Source organism: Salarias fasciatus (assembly GCF_902148845.1).
Source record: "Salarias fasciatus chromosome 7 unlocalized genomic scaffold, fSalaFa1.1 super_scaffold_4, whole genome shotgun sequence".
Lineage (NCBI taxonomy): Eukaryota > Metazoa > Chordata > Actinopteri > Blenniiformes > Blenniidae > Salarias > Salarias fasciatus.
In genome coordinates this window covers 1,981,397-2,001,570 of record NW_021941229.1, presented here as the reverse complement: position 1 = coordinate 2,001,570, position 20,174 = coordinate 1,981,397, and the positions used below count along the sequence as shown (strand labels likewise).

Here is a 20,174-nt window from a genome sequence, read left to right as displayed (position 1 = left end):
CGTAGTTCGGAGCGGTGAAAACGCGAAGCAGCGTCTCTCGCCAGAGTCTCCCCGCTGCTCTTTCTCTTTCAGCCGCTGCCGATGAGCCGCTGCCTCGGAAAATGGAGAGCGACACCACGGTCCGGAGAATAAAGCCGTACGGGACGCAGCCGTACGGGGCCCCGGAGGCGGACGGAGCCCGGGACCGGTGCGGGAACAACGGCTACAGCGGTGACCCGAAGAGGAAGCCCGAAGTGAGGCTGCAGCCGCTGCGGGAAGGGCTGGCAGCCGCGCTGCTGGCGCTCTTCATCCTGCTGCTGTGGGCTCTGGTTCATCTGTCGCTGCAGCAGCTCGTCATCGGGACTCCGACCGGAGAGTTCAACGCGGCCAGGGCCAGGTGAGCGCAGCCTCCATCCCGGGGACGGGGACGGGGACGCGCCGCGGAAGCGTCCCGGCGGCGGAGCTCCGGCTAACCTTTCCTCCAGTTTGGCAACCGGACCTGCCTGGAAACCACTGCCGGGTGTCTCTTCCGGGCCCACCTGCACCTCCGCCTGCCCCACCCCCACCTCCACCTCCACCTGCACCCCCACCTCCACCTCCACCTGCACCTCCACCTCCACCTCCACCTGCACCTCCACCTTCACCTCCACCTGCACCCCCACCTGCCCCTCCGGAGGGGACCCCCTCCCTCTGCAGTTTATAGCCCCCCCAAGAAAGTCCATGCTTTCTGCAAGTACATTGTCTATAACCAAAAATCCCATGTTTTCTGCTGGTAGTTTCTTTATAATACTTAGAAAGTCCAGGCTTTCTGCAGGTAGTTTGTTTATAACAGACATATTCCATATTTTATGCTGGTTTATTGTTTATAATCCCCTCAAAAAAGCAATGTTCTCTGCTGGTAGTTTGTTTATAACACACAAATTCCATGTTTTCTGAAGATAGTTTCTTTATAATGCATAGAAAGTCGATGCTTTCTGGTGCTAGTTGTTTCCAGTACATAGAAGTTCCATGCTTTCTGCAGGTAGTTTGTTTATAACAGACAAATTCCATGCTTTCTCAGTGAGTTTGTTTAAAACACACAAATTCCATGTTTTCTGTGGGTAGTTTGTTTATACATATAAATTAAATTCCATACTTTCTGATTTTAGTTTATTGATAATGCATAGACATCCCATGCTTTGTTCTGGTAGTTTGTTTAATACTTTAATTCCATGCTTTCCGCAGGTAGTTTGTACTCTAGTAATGAAAGCGTTAAAGTAGTCTTGTTGGCTGAAATACTCAGTAAATGTTCACATTTTTTGCCTTTTCAGCCTCATGTAATGTCTCTGCCTTTGTCACCTGCATGAAATGTCTTTTATCAAAACACGATCTGCAAAACAAACCAAACTATAGTCTTCAAGTGTTCCACGAAGCAAAAGGCAGTGTCACGTGCATGTTCACGTGCAACAGAGTCACCACTTCAGCTCAAACACTGCTTTTTGCACTGTGGGAGGAAAGAAAGCAGAATACCTGGAGAAAGCTGCTGCAGGCCCAGGGACAACATGCAGTTCCACACTGAGAACGGCGTGCCTGGACTCAAACCGGGATTTTCATGGCAGTGCCGAGCCGAGCAGGACGCCACCGTGCAGAACACGCCAGAGCCGTGTAATTCGACTGAAGCTGTAATCTGAGAAGAGGGTGACAGAAACGATTGTATGAAGTGTAAATATGTCAGAGATGGGAAAAGACTAATGACATTAATTAAGATTAATCCAGCAAGATTAGATAAGATATGAAATGATCATTAAATATAAAGCTTTAAACAGTCATAATGTGGCGACCTTTGATTTTTAGATGTTTTAACTTGAGAATCAGGGCAATCTGAAGCCCTCAGCTGCGACAACACTGGAGCTAAATCCTGAATCAGGTGATTGAAGAGACCCTCAGTGTGATCAGTCAGAATCAGGGTGATCAGCTGTACGGTCCTCCCAGCGCAGATCCAGGCCGATCGACTCATTCTCAGTGCTGCAGCATGTCCGTTTCAAACGAGCCCCTCATAAATCCAGCTGCCTGGCTGCTGGGATTAGAGGCAGTCAGATGGTGGGAGAAGGAGGGCTGCGGGGATTAGACCGGCCCGTCGGGTCAGCCGGTCCGCCGGTCCGCCGTCCTGCTTCCCAAACGTGCCGCCTTGTGGGATTTGCCATCATTTGGCGGCTCGGTGCAGAAACCACTCCGGCCTGCTGCGAGCTTCTCTGGACGCCAGCGCCGATATCATCAGTCTGGTGAAAATCCAGATTAGACTTCGTCTGAATTCGTTTGACCTCCATGGAGGTATCGATTGTTGGAGTTCAGTCAGTCCTTTGTGATCAGAGAATTTCACAGCTTGCAGTAACGATCAGCTGTGTTTTGACAGGTGCGTGAAGCAGACGGGTGTGATCGGGTGTTCTTCCTCACTGTTGAACAGCTGGAGCCAACACCAGCAGCTTCTGCAGGAGACGAGTAAAAGAATCTGTTTTCTGCTCTGCTGCTTTTGGCACATCTGGGTGTTTGGGCCTGATTTCCTGCTGAGCTGAAGCATTGCTGCCTGTTGGCATTGCTGGTTAATTGGCTGGTTTTATAAAAATATAGACATTTTCAACATTCAACACAGCAAAAGAAAAACTATAAAGTTAAATAAATTTAAGTTAATTATGGCTGTATTTTACTGGTGCGCTCTGAAACGCGTTGCACAGCTCTGCTCCAAACCGGATCTACCATCGCTGCTGCTGACACTGTTCTACTGATAGAGATCTGCTGTCAGAGGGGAAGACGGCCTCAGTCTGTACTCTTACATCTTGATCAGTGCAAAGGTCTCTGGGAGGAGGGAGTGGAGGGAGGCTCTTTCAGGACCAGCTTCATTCTACTGTCTGGAACCTGAAGAGCAAGCTTTGGCCTTGAGGTCAGGAAGTGGTTTTGGGATCATGAGTTTACAGTTTCACATCCCACAGCAGATGGCTGATCCCTGCGTATGACCTTTGACCCCCCTCAGAGCGGTCAGTGCAGAGGAATAAAGGAACTTCCCCAAGGGGATGGATGAAGCATGATTAATTTAGTTAATGTGGATCTTTATCCAAGGTAGCTGACTTTGATGAGCCATAACGTTATAGCAGGGTCACGGGAGGTCAAAGCTCCGGGACTGGGAGAATCTTCTGCTGAGAAGCTGATGTGAAACACGGCGGCGCCCGTTAGCAGCTGCAGCAGAGTCCAGGCTCTGTTTCAGCAGAAGAAGAGAGGCCTTCACGCTGTTAGCAGGCGGTCGTAATGTTGTGGCTGATGCTCAGTCTGTGTTTTCTGCAGACGCCACCTGGAGCGGATCACCAGCGTGGGCCCCCGCCCGGTGGGCAGCCAGGAGAACGAGGTGCTGACGGTGGGCTACCTGCTGGAGCAGATCGAGGGCATCCGGGCGGAGGCGGCGGCGGGCCCCCACCGGCTGACGGTGGACGTGCAGCGCCCCACCGGCACCTTCTCCATCGACTTCCTGGGAGGCTTCACCAGCTACTACGACCGCGTCACCAACGTGGCCGTGCGGCTGGAGCCCCGGGGCGGCGCCCAGCACCTCATGCTGGCCAACTGCCACTTCGACACGGTGGCCAACAGTCCAGGTGTGGCGGCGCTCCGGGGCCGCTCGGGGTCCGAAGTCACAGCCGGTCACACTGTTCTCACTGTGGCAACACAAGTCGGGGCTAAAACACGGGTTTTATATTGTAGCCATGGCAACTAGTGAGTCTTATTTGAACACACAGCAAACCTAGGAACCAGACAGTCGGATCCTGGACTCACAGGTTTATCACCATGACAACAAAGAGTCTGTTCTGCCTTCATCTGCTAGTGTTGAGTAACCATGGCAACTACAAAGTCAGCTCGAGCACAAACTGCTACACAAGCTAGCCACGGATCGTCACAGTCCTGATCTGTACAAGCAAGTTGCCAAGACAGCGAACCTCGGACTTGGTTTTATTGTTGTCACTATGGCAACTGGTCGGTGGATTCGAGCAGAAACCGCTAGCTTTAGCCAAAGCTAACAGGTAAAGGATATCATTGAAACCTGGTCGTTTTTACAGGTTTTTCAGTGTCTGCTAGCATAATAGCAGTAGATCATCGTCACCATGGCAACATGTATGGTTGAGAATCAGGGATGCACACTGTTGTTCATGTTGTTCTCCAGCAGAACCACCTACATCCAAATTGGTTTATTTTCAATTAAGTAATTCAGAATTATGTTCATGATCGTCGTGTTTACATGGGGAAAACGAAGGATGAACTCCTCTCTCTGTGAAGCGTTCTGATTGGACGGGGCGGCCGTGACGTTCTGACGTCTCCCGGAAGTAAACAGCGTTTTTCTCGCTTTTGTTTCTGGATTAACTTTGACACTGCAGCTTTGAAAATATCCGTGTTGTTAAGTGCCCGTCGATCCGCTTGTTTCATTATATCCAATTCTTCTAAAACTGCCGTTAAATGAATCGTCTCCACACGAGTTGAAACGAGGAATTTCGGGCCGCCATCTTGGAAAATTGCGTCATCACGACAGAGCATGCGCAGAATGAAGCCGCTTAATTAGCAGATAATTCCACTTCCAAAGGAGAATAAACCCTCCGGGTCTATTCGGATTTAAATTTAACTCTGAATAATTTTTTACATGGTCATTTTAGAGCGGAATTAGACTTTATTCTGATTAATAGAGGGAAAAAAAAGTCATGTAAACACACGGACTGTGACGCATTCGATGTGAAAACCGTCAAGTGAAGTGGAAGAAAGCAGCAGATGAATGAAGCAGAAGCTCCTCCTCCACTTTCACATTCTGTCACAGTAGTTGTCATGAGGTCCAGGCTGTGTGACGCTCAGGTGGCCTGGCGGCCGCAGGCTGATTGTGAAACATCCATTACAGTCGTCCACAGTGAGCTTTTAACAAGGAGCCACTGTGAGGAACAGGCAGTGAGCTGCTGTGCAGGATTCACTGGTTATGAGGAAACCTCCTAACCAGCTGCTAATCCAGCTAATCCCCGGTTTAACCAGCAGTTTCCAGCTGGTTGAGGACACGGCTTCACCCACTGCTTCCAGGAAACTGACTCAAGAGGTGTGGACCAGGAAGATACACACACATTTTCACGTCCAGTGTCGCCTGCCAAGGCTTTGATTTTGAGGAATTTGAAGCATTTGTTCATGTGGTGGAAGAAGCAGAGAGTAAAAATAGGCTGGACATTGTTCTGGGAGGTTTAAGACCTCATAGTCTGAGAGGAAAGACAGAAAACCGACTTAAATCAGATGGTCGGGGAAGTACAGGAGCAGATCAGAGAGTGAGAAAACGAAGGTTCTTCACTCAGCATGTGAACTGAAAGCTCTCCCGTGTTATTATGGCTTCTCCTTTAAAGAGAAATCAGAAAAACATGAGAACGTATGAAATATACTCTTTTTTTCTTTAAAGTTCATGATTTTAAAAGCTGAAAGGATGAAATTATGTCATTTAATTTCACTGTTGGGTTATCTTAGCTACTGTATTCATTCACACGTTTTTGAGACACGCTGCTGCATACTTTGATACCCGGACAGAAAGATCAGCCTAAACATTCAGAATTACTGACACAAAGATGACAAATTTAAAGTTTTTACTCTTAGTTTAATAGAAATTCAAGCTGAGAAAGTGGCAGAAGTGAAGAATATTCCAGGTTTAGATCAGGGAAAATAGAGATTGATGGAATATCAAAATAAAAGCTTCAGGCCAGACTGGCTGTCTTCAGCATTGTTGACACGTTGCTCCATCTCAGGAACCATTTACACACTGCTCCAGTGAAAACAGTCACTTTAGAGAGAAACCAACAGTTCAACACACACACACACACACACACACACACACACACACACACACACACACTGCACAGAACAATACACTCAAGTTGCCTTGCCAGCGGTTCTGAGCTGTGATGTCGCCCAAAATGTACTTAAAGTTTAGTTTTTCCACTTGAAAACACTAACAACTAAACTCAGAGTGTAACTGTAACCCTCAGGTAAACAGGAGCTTCCAAAAAGTAACGGTGAAGGAGAAAGAGCTGCTGACGATCCGTGAGAGACAGCAGCTCTAACACTCCTCTTCTCGGGCTGCAGTCATGGGTTTTTGGAGCGTTGCAGCAAAGTCTCCGTGGGCACGGCCCCCTCCAGCCGGCGGTTCTCCAGGTAGAACCTCCCAGTCATGGGTTTCCCGGCCTCTGGGATCAGAGAGGGATCAGGATTAGCAGAGCCCGGAGTCTGACTGGGTCCAGAAAGCCAGAGCACATGATGTGTCCATGTATGTCCCCTCACCTCCGTCCTGTCTAATCTGCCCCCGTCACATGCCCCGCTCTGCCCCCCCCCCCGGTTCCTCTCCTTTGTCCGGCGGTGGGGGCGGAGCTGTTTTCTTACCCAGCTTGTGGCATTCTTCACATGTCTCCACCCGGCCCACGCCCTGCCACCGCCAACACACATTCCTGCTGCTTGTTGCTGATGTGAAGGATAACCTGGAGCGCACACACACACACACACACACACACACACACACACACACACACACACACACACACCCTGACACACACACACCCTGACACACTCCCCTGTGCGGCAGGTGCCAGTGACGATGCGGTGAGCTGTGCGGTGATGCTGGAAGTCCTCCACGCTCTGGCCAACCAGTCCACTCCTCTGCACCACGGCGTCGTCTTCCTCTTCAACGGCGCCGAGGAGAACGTGCTGCAGGTACAGGAGGCTAATGCTAGCTAGCTAGCATTCATGGCAGCATATCTGGGGTCTCAGCTCGGCTCTCAGTGTCTGTTTTTTTATGATACTTTTTGTAAATCTGTTGAAAAATCAACCTTTCCTCTGAAGTGTTTACGGTTTGTTGAGCCGAATTGGAGCCTGTCGCGGCCCGGTTCCGACCCGCGGGCCTCATGTTTGACACTCTGTCTCCAGGGCAGCCACGGCTTCATCACGCAGCACCCGTGGGCCCAGCAGGTCCGAGCCTTCATCAACCTGGAGGCCGCCGGCGTCGGGGGGAAGGAGGTGGTGTTCCAGACAGGTGATCAGACCGGCCCTCTGGGAGACGGACCGTCCGCTCTGCAACACTTCTACACTAACAGCCCGATCACACACACGACCGCCAGTAGAGTTTAATCTCTTTTTTTCACATCGGAGCAGGAGAAGCACTCTAATCTGTTCACTTTGATTTCCAGGAAACAAAGTGCAGCTTTTCCTGTAAAACCACTCATAAAGCTGGTTTTCTGCTGTTTTAGACGTGATCTGCTGCATGTGCTCAGTGACACCAGGCTTTCAATCGGCTCTGTGGAGAGATGAGAAACACTTTCACCATATGGACTCTTAAGCAGCGAGGACAGAATGTGTCCCTTCAGAGGGACAAATAAAGAAGAAGGTGGTGAATAATCTTTTTTAAAATAAAATAAAAAATAAAATACCATGGCCCATCTGTAAACAGTGATCCTGGAATGAAGAACCCAGTGGAGCCTTCATGGGGCTTCTGGGTGATGAGTTAGCTTTAGCATGGAAGCAGAGCGTGTGAGGACAGATGTTGAATGTGATCTGTCCCGACTCGTCCCTCTGAGGACAGACAGTCTGAGGCAGAGAGAAGGGTCGGTGATAAGACGAAGATCAAAGGTCAGGGGACAACCTAACAACAACACCTTCTCCCTGCTCCTGCTCCTCCCTGCAGGCCCGGAGAACCCGTGGCTGGTCCAGGCCTACGTCCACGCCGCCAAGCACCCCTTCGCCTCGGTGGTGGGCCAGGAGGTGTTCCAGAGCGGCGTCATCCCCTCCGACACCGACTTCCGCATCTACAGGGACTACGGGAACATCCCGGGTGAGGCGGACACACACACACACACACACACACACACACACTGCTGCTGCCCCTCCAGGGTGTCGGTACGACCGCAGAGAGTCAAGTGTGTGTCCGGTCTCCCCAGGGATCGACCTGGCCTTCATCGAGAACGGCTTCATCTACCACACCAAGTACGACACGGCCAACCGGATCCTGACCGACTCCATCCAGAGAGCCGGTACACACACACACACACACACACACACACACACACACACACACACACACACACACACACACACACGTTTTGCCTTGCTTAGCAGAGAATGCGGGCCGTCAGCACTAAAGAGCCGAGGCTGTTGGCATCTTCGGGTCGGGTCGGGCCGCTCCGGCGAGTCGCCGTCAGACATGAATTATTAGAGAGAGAGCAGGATGTGAGGCTGCAGGTATTTATAGTCTGAGAGCACGGCGGCGGATGGGGGGGGGGGGGGGGCAGACGCCCAGAACCCCTCTTCACATCACATTCATGCATTGGTGTCAAACATGAGACCCGCGGGCCAAATCAGGCCCGCAGGAGGCTCCAGTCTGGCCGAACCTGCTCTGCAGACAGGATGCTCTGCAGCAGGAAGTGATCCTCACAGCAGAAGACGACCGTCAAACCGCCGAACGCTGCGCGTGACCTCTGACCTCTGACCTGCTAGGATAATGTTTCCTGTCGGCTTGTGGTCTGGTTGAAGTTGAGGCTGAAGCTGCAGCTGAATCATGAGCTGCAACAACAACAAGAGCCTGTTCACTTGTTTACAGTCAGGCGACGGCGAGGCAGCAGGGGCAACAATGGAGCTTTGTGTGTGTGTGTGTGTGTGTGTGTGTGTGTGTGTGTGTGTGTGTGTGTGTGTGTGCAGAGCAGCCCAGATAGAGAAGAAAAGGCCTGAGCAACACTAACCACTTCATACCAATCCTACATGTAATCTGATTACTATTCAGATGCATCTTATAAATGTTATTTAAATCATCTTGACTGCAGAAACCGAGGCTCCGTTTGCAGGAAAGCTGTTGACATGAAGACGTTTCAGTGTTTCAGTTTCAGGAAAGTTTTGCGTTTCCACTGCCACGTGTTGAAGATGGTGTCTGTTGACAGGAAGACCTGCAGTTCTCATGTGGTCCACTAGCTGGTGCTGTAACAGTGTTAATCCACTGTAAACATGAGCAATGGGTGGAACTGGATTCTACTGAGCATGTGCAGAACGCTCCCTGCAGCCAAGCTGAACCGTGTTTTCTCTAAGTTGTGTTTTCAGCGGCTCCCGTCATGTAAACCCACGTCCAAAACACAGTTTTCACTTTAAAGTGGAATCCTCAAAATAATCCGCCTAAAAATGTTCTTTCCAACAGACGAGTTGTTTATTTTTTGTCTATTATTATTTTATGACTTCTATAAAAATAGTGAATCAATTTTTAATGCTGGAAAAAGGCTTCCTCCACGACAGACTTCTCCAGCTCTCCGGCGCCCCCCGGTGGAGGAGGGCGTGCTTTAGAGAAAGACCAGTGATGTAATATTATCTTTAATATCTAAGGTAATAATAAAGACACCAGCAAGATATTGTGTTTTGTGTGTGTGTGTGTGTGTGTGTGTGTGTGTGTGTGTGTGTGTGTGTGTGTGTGTGTGTGTGTGTGTGTGTGTGTGTGAGAGAGCGTGCGCGTTTTTCTATCGGAAAACCTGCACGATGTGCCTGGTGGGACCTTTTTCCAGTCCTAATGAAGAGAAACGGTGCTTTCTTGACCATGTTGTTGTTACTGAAAACAGTCAAAGGTCAAAAACATTTCTTTAGGGTTCGGCTGGGTTGTGGTCTGGGTTAGGGTCAGGGTAAGGGTCAGGGTTAGGGGCTAGGAAATGCATTATGTCAATGAGTGTTCTCACAAGGATAGAAATACAAACCTGTGTGTGTGTGTGTGTGTGTGTGTGTGGGTGGAGGATGAACTGAGTCATCCCTGATCACAGTCCACTCCATGTGACGGGTTGGCCTCCTGACACACACACACACACACACACACACACACACACACACACACACACACACACACACACACACACACACACACACACACACACACACTCTGCCCTCACTGCTGACGTGAGGCCTCAGCAGCTTTATCAAACTCCTGTCAGGTCAAAGGTCACATGTGAATCTCCAGCAGTAAAATGAGAGCAGAGTAACCCTGAAGTACAGAAAACACACTTTGTTTTTACAAAAACCTCAACATGTACATCTTGTTTGCTCTGAGCCGCCAATCATCAATTCTTTATAGGTGACTGTGGGAACATGTCAGTGCTAACCACTGCACCACCGCACCGCCGCGCCTCCCCGTGGTCTCTCATCCGGCTGTCCTCACTTCCTGTTCCCAGGCGACAACATCCTGGCGGTGCTGAAGCACCTGGTCATGTCGGAGAAGCTGGCCGACTCCTCCGAGTATCGCCACGGCAACATGGTGTTCTTCGACGTGCTGGGCGTGGTGGTGGTGGCGTACCCGGCCCGCGTCGGCACCATCCTCAACTACCTGGTGGCGGCCGCCACCTTCCTCTACCTGGCCCGGAAGGCGTCCCTGCCCGGGAACGGCGGTGAGCGGCGCCGGGCGCCTCGCGAGTTCCAGACCTGCGGCGGCGCGGCTCAGAGCGCTGAAACGGGGTGTGTGTGTGTGTGTGTGTGTGTGTGGTGTGTGTGGCAGGGGGGCGCTACGTGCGGCAGCTGGCCTGCGCCACGGGCGTGGCGCTGCTCAGCTGGCTGGTCACGCTGCTGTCGGTGCTGATCGTGGCGCTGCTCGTCACGCTGCTGGGCCGCTCCATGTTCTGGTACAACCACTTCTACGCCGCCGTCTGCCTGTACGGCGCCGCCGCCGCCGGCAAGATGCTGCTGGTCCACACGCTGGCCAAAAACCTCTACTACGGCGTGAGTGACGGCCATCTTCATCACACACTTTTCATCAACGTCACACTGAAACCCCAGCAGAACGGCTGAACGTGACCTTTGACCCAGATTACATAACGCCTTAACGAAGCTGTACCTGCTGACGGGGACAGATCAGCTGGTTTCCTCATGGAGACAGCAGCGTCTCCTCCAACCAGCTCTGCCCACAGAGGACAGGAAGCTGCTGGTGTCTCCGTGAAGAATCACTTCCTGCTGGAGGAAGAGGGAAGCCTCTCCGACGCCGTGCGGCTGCGTTTGGATCCTGCTCTAAATTTAGTCGTTTTGGAGCCTCTCTTTGTTGAAGCTTCCTGTTGGGGCGTTCGGACGGTGAATTTCCAGGGTTGTCAGTGAAACGTTTGATTCACAGCAGCTCGGGTTCTCGAGTTAAAACCAGTCTCCATCAGGAGACGATGCGAAAAAAGCCATATGCACGAAATAATCCGTTTCAGTGAAATTCACTTTAACGAGAACATCTAGTACCATTCATTAATTGGTCCCAGCTGTCAAGAAAATAATCAGTCAAAACGCAGTCATGTCACACACAAAGTGCTTCATTGCAGCCGGAGATTTAAATATTAATGTTGGAAAAAAACAGCAGACTGACACAACACCGTGACAGAAACACAACAACACAATGGAAACAAGCAGTGATTGGGAAGTAACACAAGAACATGATAAAGACACAAAAGGACTATAAACTGAAGCAAAGACGTGAAAATATGGAAAATTACTGCAAAGTCTGACAAAATCATGATAAAAAGACACTAAACCTCTTTTAATCAACACACAAACATGTTAATATACAAAGAAATGACTAAAACTAGATCATGACAGATGATACACAGACAGGATTAAAAGAAGAAAAAAGGCACGAAAATGTGATAAAAAGATGCAAAACTACTGAAGGAATCAAAATGACAAACTTTATGTAAAAACTTGATAAACAGACGATGCTGCTGTGAAGCAACGCGACTCAAACACACAGGGGAGTGTTGGAGGCAGTGTGTCCGTCCTCACACACTCTGAGCTGTGTGTGTGTGTGTGTGTGTGTGTGTGTGTGTGTGTGTGTGTGTGTGTGTGTGTGTGTGTGTGTGCAGGGCGTGCGCCTGGTGGAGCTGGGCGACCTGTTCCTGGACGTCAGCCTGCTGCTGTGGTGCTGCAGCCTGGTGTGGCTGACCCAGCGGGGGCTGTGCTCCGCCTACGTCCCCATGCTGATGGTGTCCTTCCCGCTGGCCGCCCGGCTGCTGCTGGCGCAGGAGTTCAAACACAGAGGTGAGTCCGGCCCCGCCCCGCCTGGCCCCGTCCGGCCCCGCCCCTCTCGCCCCGCCGCCTCCAGACCCCTGGTCCTCCGCCCAGACGCTCCTCCTGTGTTGCAGGCGCGTCGGTGAAGTACAGCGTCCTCTACCTGCTGGGCCTGGCGCCGCCCTACATCCACTTCATGTTCCTGATCTGGGTGGTGTTCGAGATCTTCACGCCCATCATGGGCCGCAGCGGCACCGAGATCCCGCCCGAGGTGGTGATGGCCTCCCTGGTCACCCTGGCAACCATCTTCCTCTCCTCCTTCTTCGTGAGTATCGCCAGAGTGAAGATGGTTCCTCCCGGCGTTCCCGGTGAACGGCGGCAGTGTTGGCTTTGTGTTGCCATGACGACGAGCGGTCTCCCCGTCTCTCAGCTGCACTTCATCTACCTGGTCCGGAGCACCAAATGGATCCTGACCGGCCTCGGCTCCGTCTTCCTCCTCATGTTCCTGCTGGTGTCCTGCGGACTCTTCTTCCCCTACTCAGGCAGTCCAGACAGCCCGCGGCCCAAGAGGGTCTTCCTGCAGGTCCACACACACACACACACACACACACACACACACACACACACACACACACACACACACACACACGGCAGTGCCGTTACAGTCTGGTCCTTCCGCCGTCCTGCAGCACACCACCCGGACCTTCCACGGCCTGCAGGGGGAGGTAGAGAGCCGCGACTCGGGGCTCTGGATCAACAGCTTCGACTTCACAGGTCCGGGTTCACAGACGGCTGGACGTCCTGGGGCGGACCGGGTTCCCGTGTCTCACTCTGTGTGTGTGTGTGTGTGTGTGTGTGTCCTCTGAACGCAGCCATCCAGCACATCACGCCCCACATCCCAGAGATCAACGACAGCGTGCGCACGCGCTGCCGCGAGGACCGGCCCTTCTGCGGCTTCCCCTGGTTCCTGCCCGTCAAGTTCCTCAGCAAGTCAGTTCCTCCCGGCGGGACGGTTCTGAGGCCTGGTGGGGTCCCGGGGCAGCGAGGTGCTGAACCGGGCCTTCTGGTGTGTTTCAGGAAGAACTGGTACCTCCCTGCTGCCGAGGTGTCTCCCAGCTCCCCAGTGGACTTCAGCCTGCTGTCCAGAGAGGAGACGGCCTGGGGGACGGTCAAGATGACCTTCAGTGTCAAAGGTCAGCAGCTGGGAGGGAAACTGATGAACTGAAAGGATGAATGTTTGGTAAAAAGGAGGATGAGAGGAAAAAAGTCCCATATTAACCTTTGAAGTTAACCTTTAAAGTTTACAGTGTCCATGATGGAAATGTCTATTTTCACAAAACCAAACCATCACTGCTGGGCATGACTGAAATCTCAACATAAAAACAATGTTATTTGCTGTGTGTGTGTGTGTGTGTGTGTGTGTGTGTGTGTGTGTGTGTGTGTGTGTGTGTGTGTGTGTGTGTGTGTGTGTGTGTGTTCTGCTGCAGGTCCCAGCCACATGTCGCTGTACCTGATGCCTCACCGGGGCTCCAGCCTGTCCTCGTGGTCGTTCGGGGACGGGACGCCCCGGTTCGACCTGAGTGGGGAGTACTTCGTCTTCTACTCTCACGGACTCAACGCCCCCACCTGGACCTTCTGGTTCGAGATCCGGGTACGGCGTCCCCAGCTCCTGTTGCATTCAGGGAGTCACACCGCGGCTGTGGAAATGTGAAACTCTCTGAGAACAACAGAAAAACGTCGGGAAGGAACCGTCACTGCGCGGTAGCTGCAGGGGTAGTGATGGTGGTCTTGGCAGCAGTGGCTGCAGCGACAGCGTGGTGGTAGTGGTGGCTGGAAGGGGAACTGGAAGCTGTAGCAGTCGTTGTTGTTCTAGCTCTAGTAGCTTTAGCAGTAACAGTAGCGGTAGTTCTTACCGGTAGTAGCTGTAGTGGTAGCGATAGCTGTAGTTTTAGCGGTAGCGGTGGCTGTAGTGGTAGCGATAGCTGTAGTTTTAGCGGTGGCTGTAGTGGTAGCGATAGCTGTAGTTTTAGCGGTAGTGGGGGCTGTAGTGGTAGCGATAGCTGTAGTTTTAGCGGTGGCTGTGGCTGTAGTGGTAGCGATAGCTGTAGTTTTAGCGGTGGCTGTAGTGGTAGCGATAGCTGTAGTTTTAGCGGTGGCTGTAGTGGTAGCAATAGCTGTAGTTTTAGCGGTGGCCGTAGTGGTAGTGATAGCTGTAGTTTTAGCAGTAGCGGGGGCTGTAGTGGTAGCGATAGCTGTAGTTTTAGCAGTAGCGGGGGCTGTAGTGGTAGCGATAGCTGTAGTTTTAGCAGTAGCGGGGGCTGTAGTGGTAGCGATAGCTGTAGTTTTAGCGGTAGCGGTGGCTGTAGTGGTAGCGATAGCTGTAGTTTTAGCGGTAGCGGGGGCTGTAGTGGTAGCGATAGCTGTAGTTTTAGCGGTAGCGGGGGCTATAGTGGTAGTGATAGCTGTAGTTTTAGCGGTGGCTGTGGCTGTAGTGGTAGCGATAGCTGTAGTTTTAGCGGTGGCTGTAGTGGTAGCGATAGCTGTAGTTTTAGCGGTAGCGATAGCTGTAGTTTTAGCGGTAGCGGTGGCTGTAGTAGTAGTGATAGCTGTAGTTTTTCCGTTGGTGGGGGCTGTAGTGGTAGCGATAGCTGTAGTTTTAGCGGTAGCGGGGGCTGTAGTGGTAGTGATAGCTGTAGTTTTAGCGGTGGCTGTGGCTGTAGTGGTAGCGATAGCTGTAGTTTTAGCGGTGACTGTAGTGGTGCTGTAGATTTAGCGGTAGCGGGGGCTGTAGTGGTAGCGATAGCTGTAGTTTTAGCGGTGACTGTAGTGGTGCTGTAGTTTTAGCGGTAGCGGGGGCTGTAGTGGTAGCGATAGCTGTAGTTTTAGCGGTAGCGGGGGCTGTAGTGGTAGCGATAGCTGTAGTTTTAGCGGTAGCGGGGGCTGTAGTGGTAGTGATAGCTGTAGTTTTAGCGGTGGCTGTAGTGGTAGCGATACCTGTAGTTTTAGCGGTGACTGTAGTGGTAGCGATAGCTGTAGTTTTAGCGGTAGCGGTGGCTGTAGTGGTAGTGATAGCTGTAGTTTTAGCGGTAGTGGGGGCTGTAGTGGTAGCGATAGCTGTAGTTTTAGCGGTGGCTATAGTGGTAGCGATAGCTGTAGTTTTAGTGGTGGCTGTAGTGGTAGCGATAGCTGCAGTTTTAGCGGTGGCTATAGTGGTAGCGATAGCTGTAGTTTTAGTGGTGGCTGTAGTGGTAGCGATAGCTGTAGTTTTAGCGGTAGCGGTGGCTGTAGTGGTATTGATAGCTGTAGTTTTAGCGGTGGCTGTAGTGGTGCTGTAGTTTTAGCGGTAGTGGGGGCTGTAGTGGTAGTGACAGCTGTAGTGATAGCTGTAGTTTTAGCGGTAGCGGTGGCTGTAGTGGTAGTGATACCTGTAGTTTTAGCGGTAGCGGGGGCTGTAGTGGTAGCGATAGCTGTAGTTTTATTGGTAGCGGTGGCTGTAGTGGTAGCGATAGCTGTAGTTTTAGCGGTAGCGGTGGCTGTAGTGGTAGTGATAGCTGTAGTTTTAGCGGTGGCTGTAGTGGTGCTGTAGTTTTAGCGGTAGTGGCGGCTGTAGTGGTAGTGACAGCTGTAGTGATAGCTGTAGTTTTAGCGGTAGCGGTGGCTGTAGTGGTAGTGATACCTGTAGTTTTAGCGGTAGCGGGGGCTGTAGTGGTAGCGATAGTGTCCACTACACTATCGCTACCACTATCTGCAGACAGATAGTGGTAGCGATATCTGTCTACCACAGACAGACAGTTTTAGCGGTAGCGGGCGCTGTAGTGGTAGCGATAGCTGTAGTTTTAGCGGTAGCGGGCGCTGTAGTGGTAGTGATAGCTGTGTATTTGCTGTTTCCGTTGCCTGTCCTCCACTGTGTGGTTCTGTCCCTGCAGCCTCCTGCGGATCCAGACCCGTCCGGTCCAGAGGGGATGATCTCCGTCGCCATCTCCTCCCACTATTTCTTCGGGGAGAACCGGAGGACTGCTCAGCTGGAGGAAATCCTCCGCAGGTTTCCCCCCTGGTCTTTCCCCTCGTCCTGGGTCAGCACCTATGACATGTACCGGTACTGAGGGGGCGGAGCTTCCCGGGGGAGGGCCCCGGCACCGCTTTCAGGCTCCGCCCACAGGAACAATACTGAGGACCGGACCTGCTGCCTTTTGTCTCACACACACACACACACACACACACACACACACACACACACACACACACACACACACACACACACACACACACACACACACACACACACACACTGACACTGTCTGAGAGACCCCCCATCACTGTGCCGGGAGGCGAGCTGACCGGTGGGCTCGAACGGCGGCGAGCCAGAGAAACCAGGGGCTTCTGTTATTTTCTACTTGATCTTTTGTGCCTTTGCTTTACTTAACCCCCTCCCCTGAATGATGAGCATCGCATGGACCCCCTCCCCCTCTGCTCTCTGCATATCAAACCACTCAGACCGCCACTGGACCCCCTCTACCCCCCCTCCACCCCCGGCTAACACCACTCTACCACCGATCTGTCAGGAAACATCCTGACTGAACATCTGGATCAGTCCAGCTGATCCTCCTTCAACTGGAAGCTTTAACACGTCTCATCAACATGCACTAAGTATCTACAGCAGGGTGTGTGTGTGTGTGTGTGTGTGTGTGCGTGCGTGTGCGTGCGTGCGTGTGTGTGTGTGTGTTCTGTAAATCTCCATTACATTTTGCTCTCCTGCAACAAGAGATTTTTTTCTTTTTTGCCCAGTTTGAAGACTGGCAGGCATTTTCAGCCTCATACCTTTCAGTCTTAAAGTCTTAACAGTGTTCACACGCCTGACAGAGGGCATCCTGTGAGTCTGGCCTGAGGGCAACAAAATCTCTGTTTATAGAAACGTCGTCAAAAATTGCCTCATAAAGGATTTAACATGTTTTTATTGAGTGAGCCTGCCAGTCTTTGTAGAGGGCAGTGACACACTGAGAGTGGGATTTATCCCTCAGCAGATGGGACTGGAAATCCACTCTTCACACCCTCAGTTTTGTCTCTGTCTCCTTCCTGTAGTGTTTTGTTCAAATTGTTGGGTTTTTGCCCTCGATCGGGACTTGCAGGCTCAGTTATATCTTGATTCCTGTTATAATGTGTGAGCTTTTCATAGTGTATTGAAAAGCAGCACACATCTACAGGACCCAGACCTGTCCTGCCAGTCGAAAATGAGGGCAGAGAACCCTCAACGGAAGGGATGAACATGTTCTGTTGCAGCAGGAGAACAAAAACCTTCCCGAAGTGATTCAGGAGCACAGCGGCTCTTTTGAGAGGTGGGTTTTTTCACCCTCAGTCTGGGCTTGCAGGCTATAAACTGTGAGTCCTGACTGATGGACAGAGGTGGAAGTTAGGACATTTACAGACATACAAGTCACATTCTGCCAGCTCCATTAACCACCCCCCCCCCCACCCCACCCTGACCCCCGCTGGCCTCGCCGGAGCTGAAGCGGCGTCCGTCCACCCCGTGTCGCGCCCGTCCTGATCCGTGTTGTCCGTTCGAGGAGTCGCTGGAGAGGAGGCCTTAAAGCATCGCTTCCAAAGATGCACAACCTGTTTACTGTGGTGGACACAAACGTCTCAGTGGTCTTAACGCTCTGAAGTGCCACGCCGCACCGCGTTTCTCCAGAGGCGGCGTCCCATGATGCTCCTGTTCGGTTCAGCTCCACATCTTTCAAACAACCACAGGATAAAATCTTGAGTTTTTTTTTTTTTTTTTTGGCACTTTTCCAGAATGTGAAGAAGCTGGATTGGCGTAGTGGCGAATCGTCGACGCGTCTCCGTCGTGTTTTCGTTCGCTTCCAAACGCTGCGACAGATCAGGTGGTTCTGCTTGGAACTGCAGCTGGTTCCGGTTCCACTCTGGGCAGGATTTGGTCCACGTGCCGCATGTTGAACACCCCTGATCTGTAGTCTGAGGGTTGGTGGGAACGCCGTTCCCTGCATGATCCTTCATCTGTGAGAAGAAATAATGAAGCAGAGGTGAAGAGTAGATTATTTTATTAGAAAAAAAATAGATTAGAGCTGATTTTATTTTAACCAGAAGAATTAAAACCGTAAAAAGCTTTAGTGCAGAAATGTAACAATTACACAAAAATATAGTAATAATTAAACAAAAAATACACTTTATCCAGTAAAGATGTATCTTATTAATGTAAAAACAGTCTTTTTCAAAGTGAAGCAATATATTCCAGAGGAGCGGATTTAAAGGAGCTGTCTGATGAGAGAAAAAGACTTTATTAATGATGCAAATTAATATTTTTCTAACTTTTGGTTGAGCTGCGAGACGATGGTGAGAGATTAACGGTTTATTTATATCTGCTGTGAAGCGAACGGCCGTGTCGGCCGTGACGGTGAAACGGCTCCTCGCTGCGGGGAGGAAAGCCCACGAGCTAGCAGGAGCTAGCATCTAGCCGCTAACTCCTGCTAGCATCCAGACACGTCTTAGTTTCAGTCTGCTCAGCTCATCAAATGCTTCTTGGTTCAGTTTTCTCTCCAGGTGGCGCCGTTGCTCAGAATGCAGAAAGTATCGACTTTCAGGACACTTTTCCAGGAAACTGCTTCTGTTTCACTGTGACGTGAAGAATTAAATCTCCTGAGGAGAACACAGGCTCAGCCGCTAGCTGGCTCCGTGTTGTTGAGATGTTCTTAGAAGTTTTCTGACATTTGAATTTAATTGAACAATCAGGAAGTCGTGGACTGACTCACAACACCACCTGGTGGCGACAGGTGGGATTACAGACTGATGTTCGGCTAACGGTTTGACTCTGGTGGGTTTCTGTTCTAACCTAGCATACGTTGGGAATGGTGTCAGCCGTGGTGGTGTTTGGATTAACAGACCTAAAAGACAGTTTCAGGAAGAGGCTAACACACTGGAGCTTTTCTCGCATAAACACACGTCCGTGTTTTGCTTCCTGACTATAAAATGAAAGAAAGAGATGTTAGCATTGAAGCTAGCATCAAACAAGGAAAGCGCCAGTCTTAAAGGAAGTTTGTGGAGAAATTGAAGAGAAGTTTGACTGTTAGCTTTGAGGCTAACTCCTTTACTTGACTGGGCATATCTGAAGTACACCAAACGACTCTAATTCAATCAAAAGGTTCAGGCTCCAGTGAGACTTTGCTCTCTGGTCTTCATAACTCTAGAAAAGCTGTGAACGCCGGAGTTCCGACTGCTGCTCTTTCAAGGCGGAGCCAGAGCCTCTGAACCTTCAGGGCCTGGTTCTCCTTCATCCACCCTCAGACTCCACCTGCTGTGACGGCGCCACCCGGAGGTCACAAACTGCACTGGAAGTTCCCTGAAGGTCGCGCGAGACGAAGCCTCTTCAGGGCTGCAGGTCGACGTCGATCCCGCTCGTTTTCACCGTAAACTGACTGATTTGAATGCACTGAAGAGTGTGTGTGTGTGGTTTTGTTTTCCGGGAGAGAAACACACTGAAACGTCTTAATGTCGAGGATGTTCTGTTTGTTCCTGTATATTAAAAATGTCTGTTTTTTGTTGTTTGTCTCCACTGGGCATCTGGTTCTTGTTCTATTTAAGATGTGTGTTGTTCTGGTGACTCGGACGTTTCTGCCTGGACGCTCCGCTCCAGCGGTCTGGGGTTGATCGGGTGATCAGGGTATCGCTGTGTCGGATTGGCAGGATGATTTTACATTATGCAAAAATGCTTGAATTAATTTAGGACTTGTACAGAAATTAAAATGCTTCTTACATTCAGGCTGCAGCGTCACGTCTTCCATCATTTGGAGGGAAACCCAGAGAAGGGAAATCATGGATTTAGAACTCAGAGACAGGTGGAGACATCAGAAGAGGACTTCAGGTATTTCAGTTTAACTTGAACTTAATATGAAATAAATTTTCAGACTCTGAAGCAACAATGTCAGAATTCCCTCAGAAGTCCAGATAAAGGTCTGAAATTTTTGTCAAAAAATCATGGGTCAGTTGTTTTGTTAAGGGCATAAACTCACTCTTTCTCCAGTTTGTGTATCCAGAGATGCTCCTGAAGGAATTTAGAGATTCCAGTCGTATGGGTATCGAGCTCAGCTCGACAAACAAGGAGATCGTCTGCATACAATGTCACACAGGTCTCTGTACTGCCAGGCCCAGGACCTGGAATGTGTGGATGG

At 50.9% G+C, this 20,174-nt stretch overlaps 1 protein-coding gene across 1 annotated transcript; it reads left to right on the top strand.

The window, feature by feature from the left end:
- Positions 1 to 19,765, top strand: ermp1 (endoplasmic reticulum metallopeptidase 1). Its single transcript, XM_030085667.1, has 16 exons — positions 1 to 376; positions 3,295 to 3,599; positions 6,590 to 6,717; positions 6,931 to 7,036; positions 7,685 to 7,831; positions 7,938 to 8,030; positions 10,194 to 10,406; positions 10,514 to 10,734; positions 11,850 to 12,024; positions 12,129 to 12,319; positions 12,425 to 12,577; positions 12,684 to 12,768; positions 12,867 to 12,984; positions 13,072 to 13,187; positions 13,482 to 13,645; positions 15,921 to 19,765. Exons 1-16 carry the CDS (start codon positions 102 to 104, stop codon positions 16,095 to 16,097), a joined length of 2,667 nt encoding a protein of 888 aa, XP_029941527.1. The 5' UTR covers positions 1 to 101; the 3' UTR covers positions 16,098 to 19,765.
- The last annotated feature ends 409 nt before the right edge of the window (positions 19,766 to 20,174 follow it).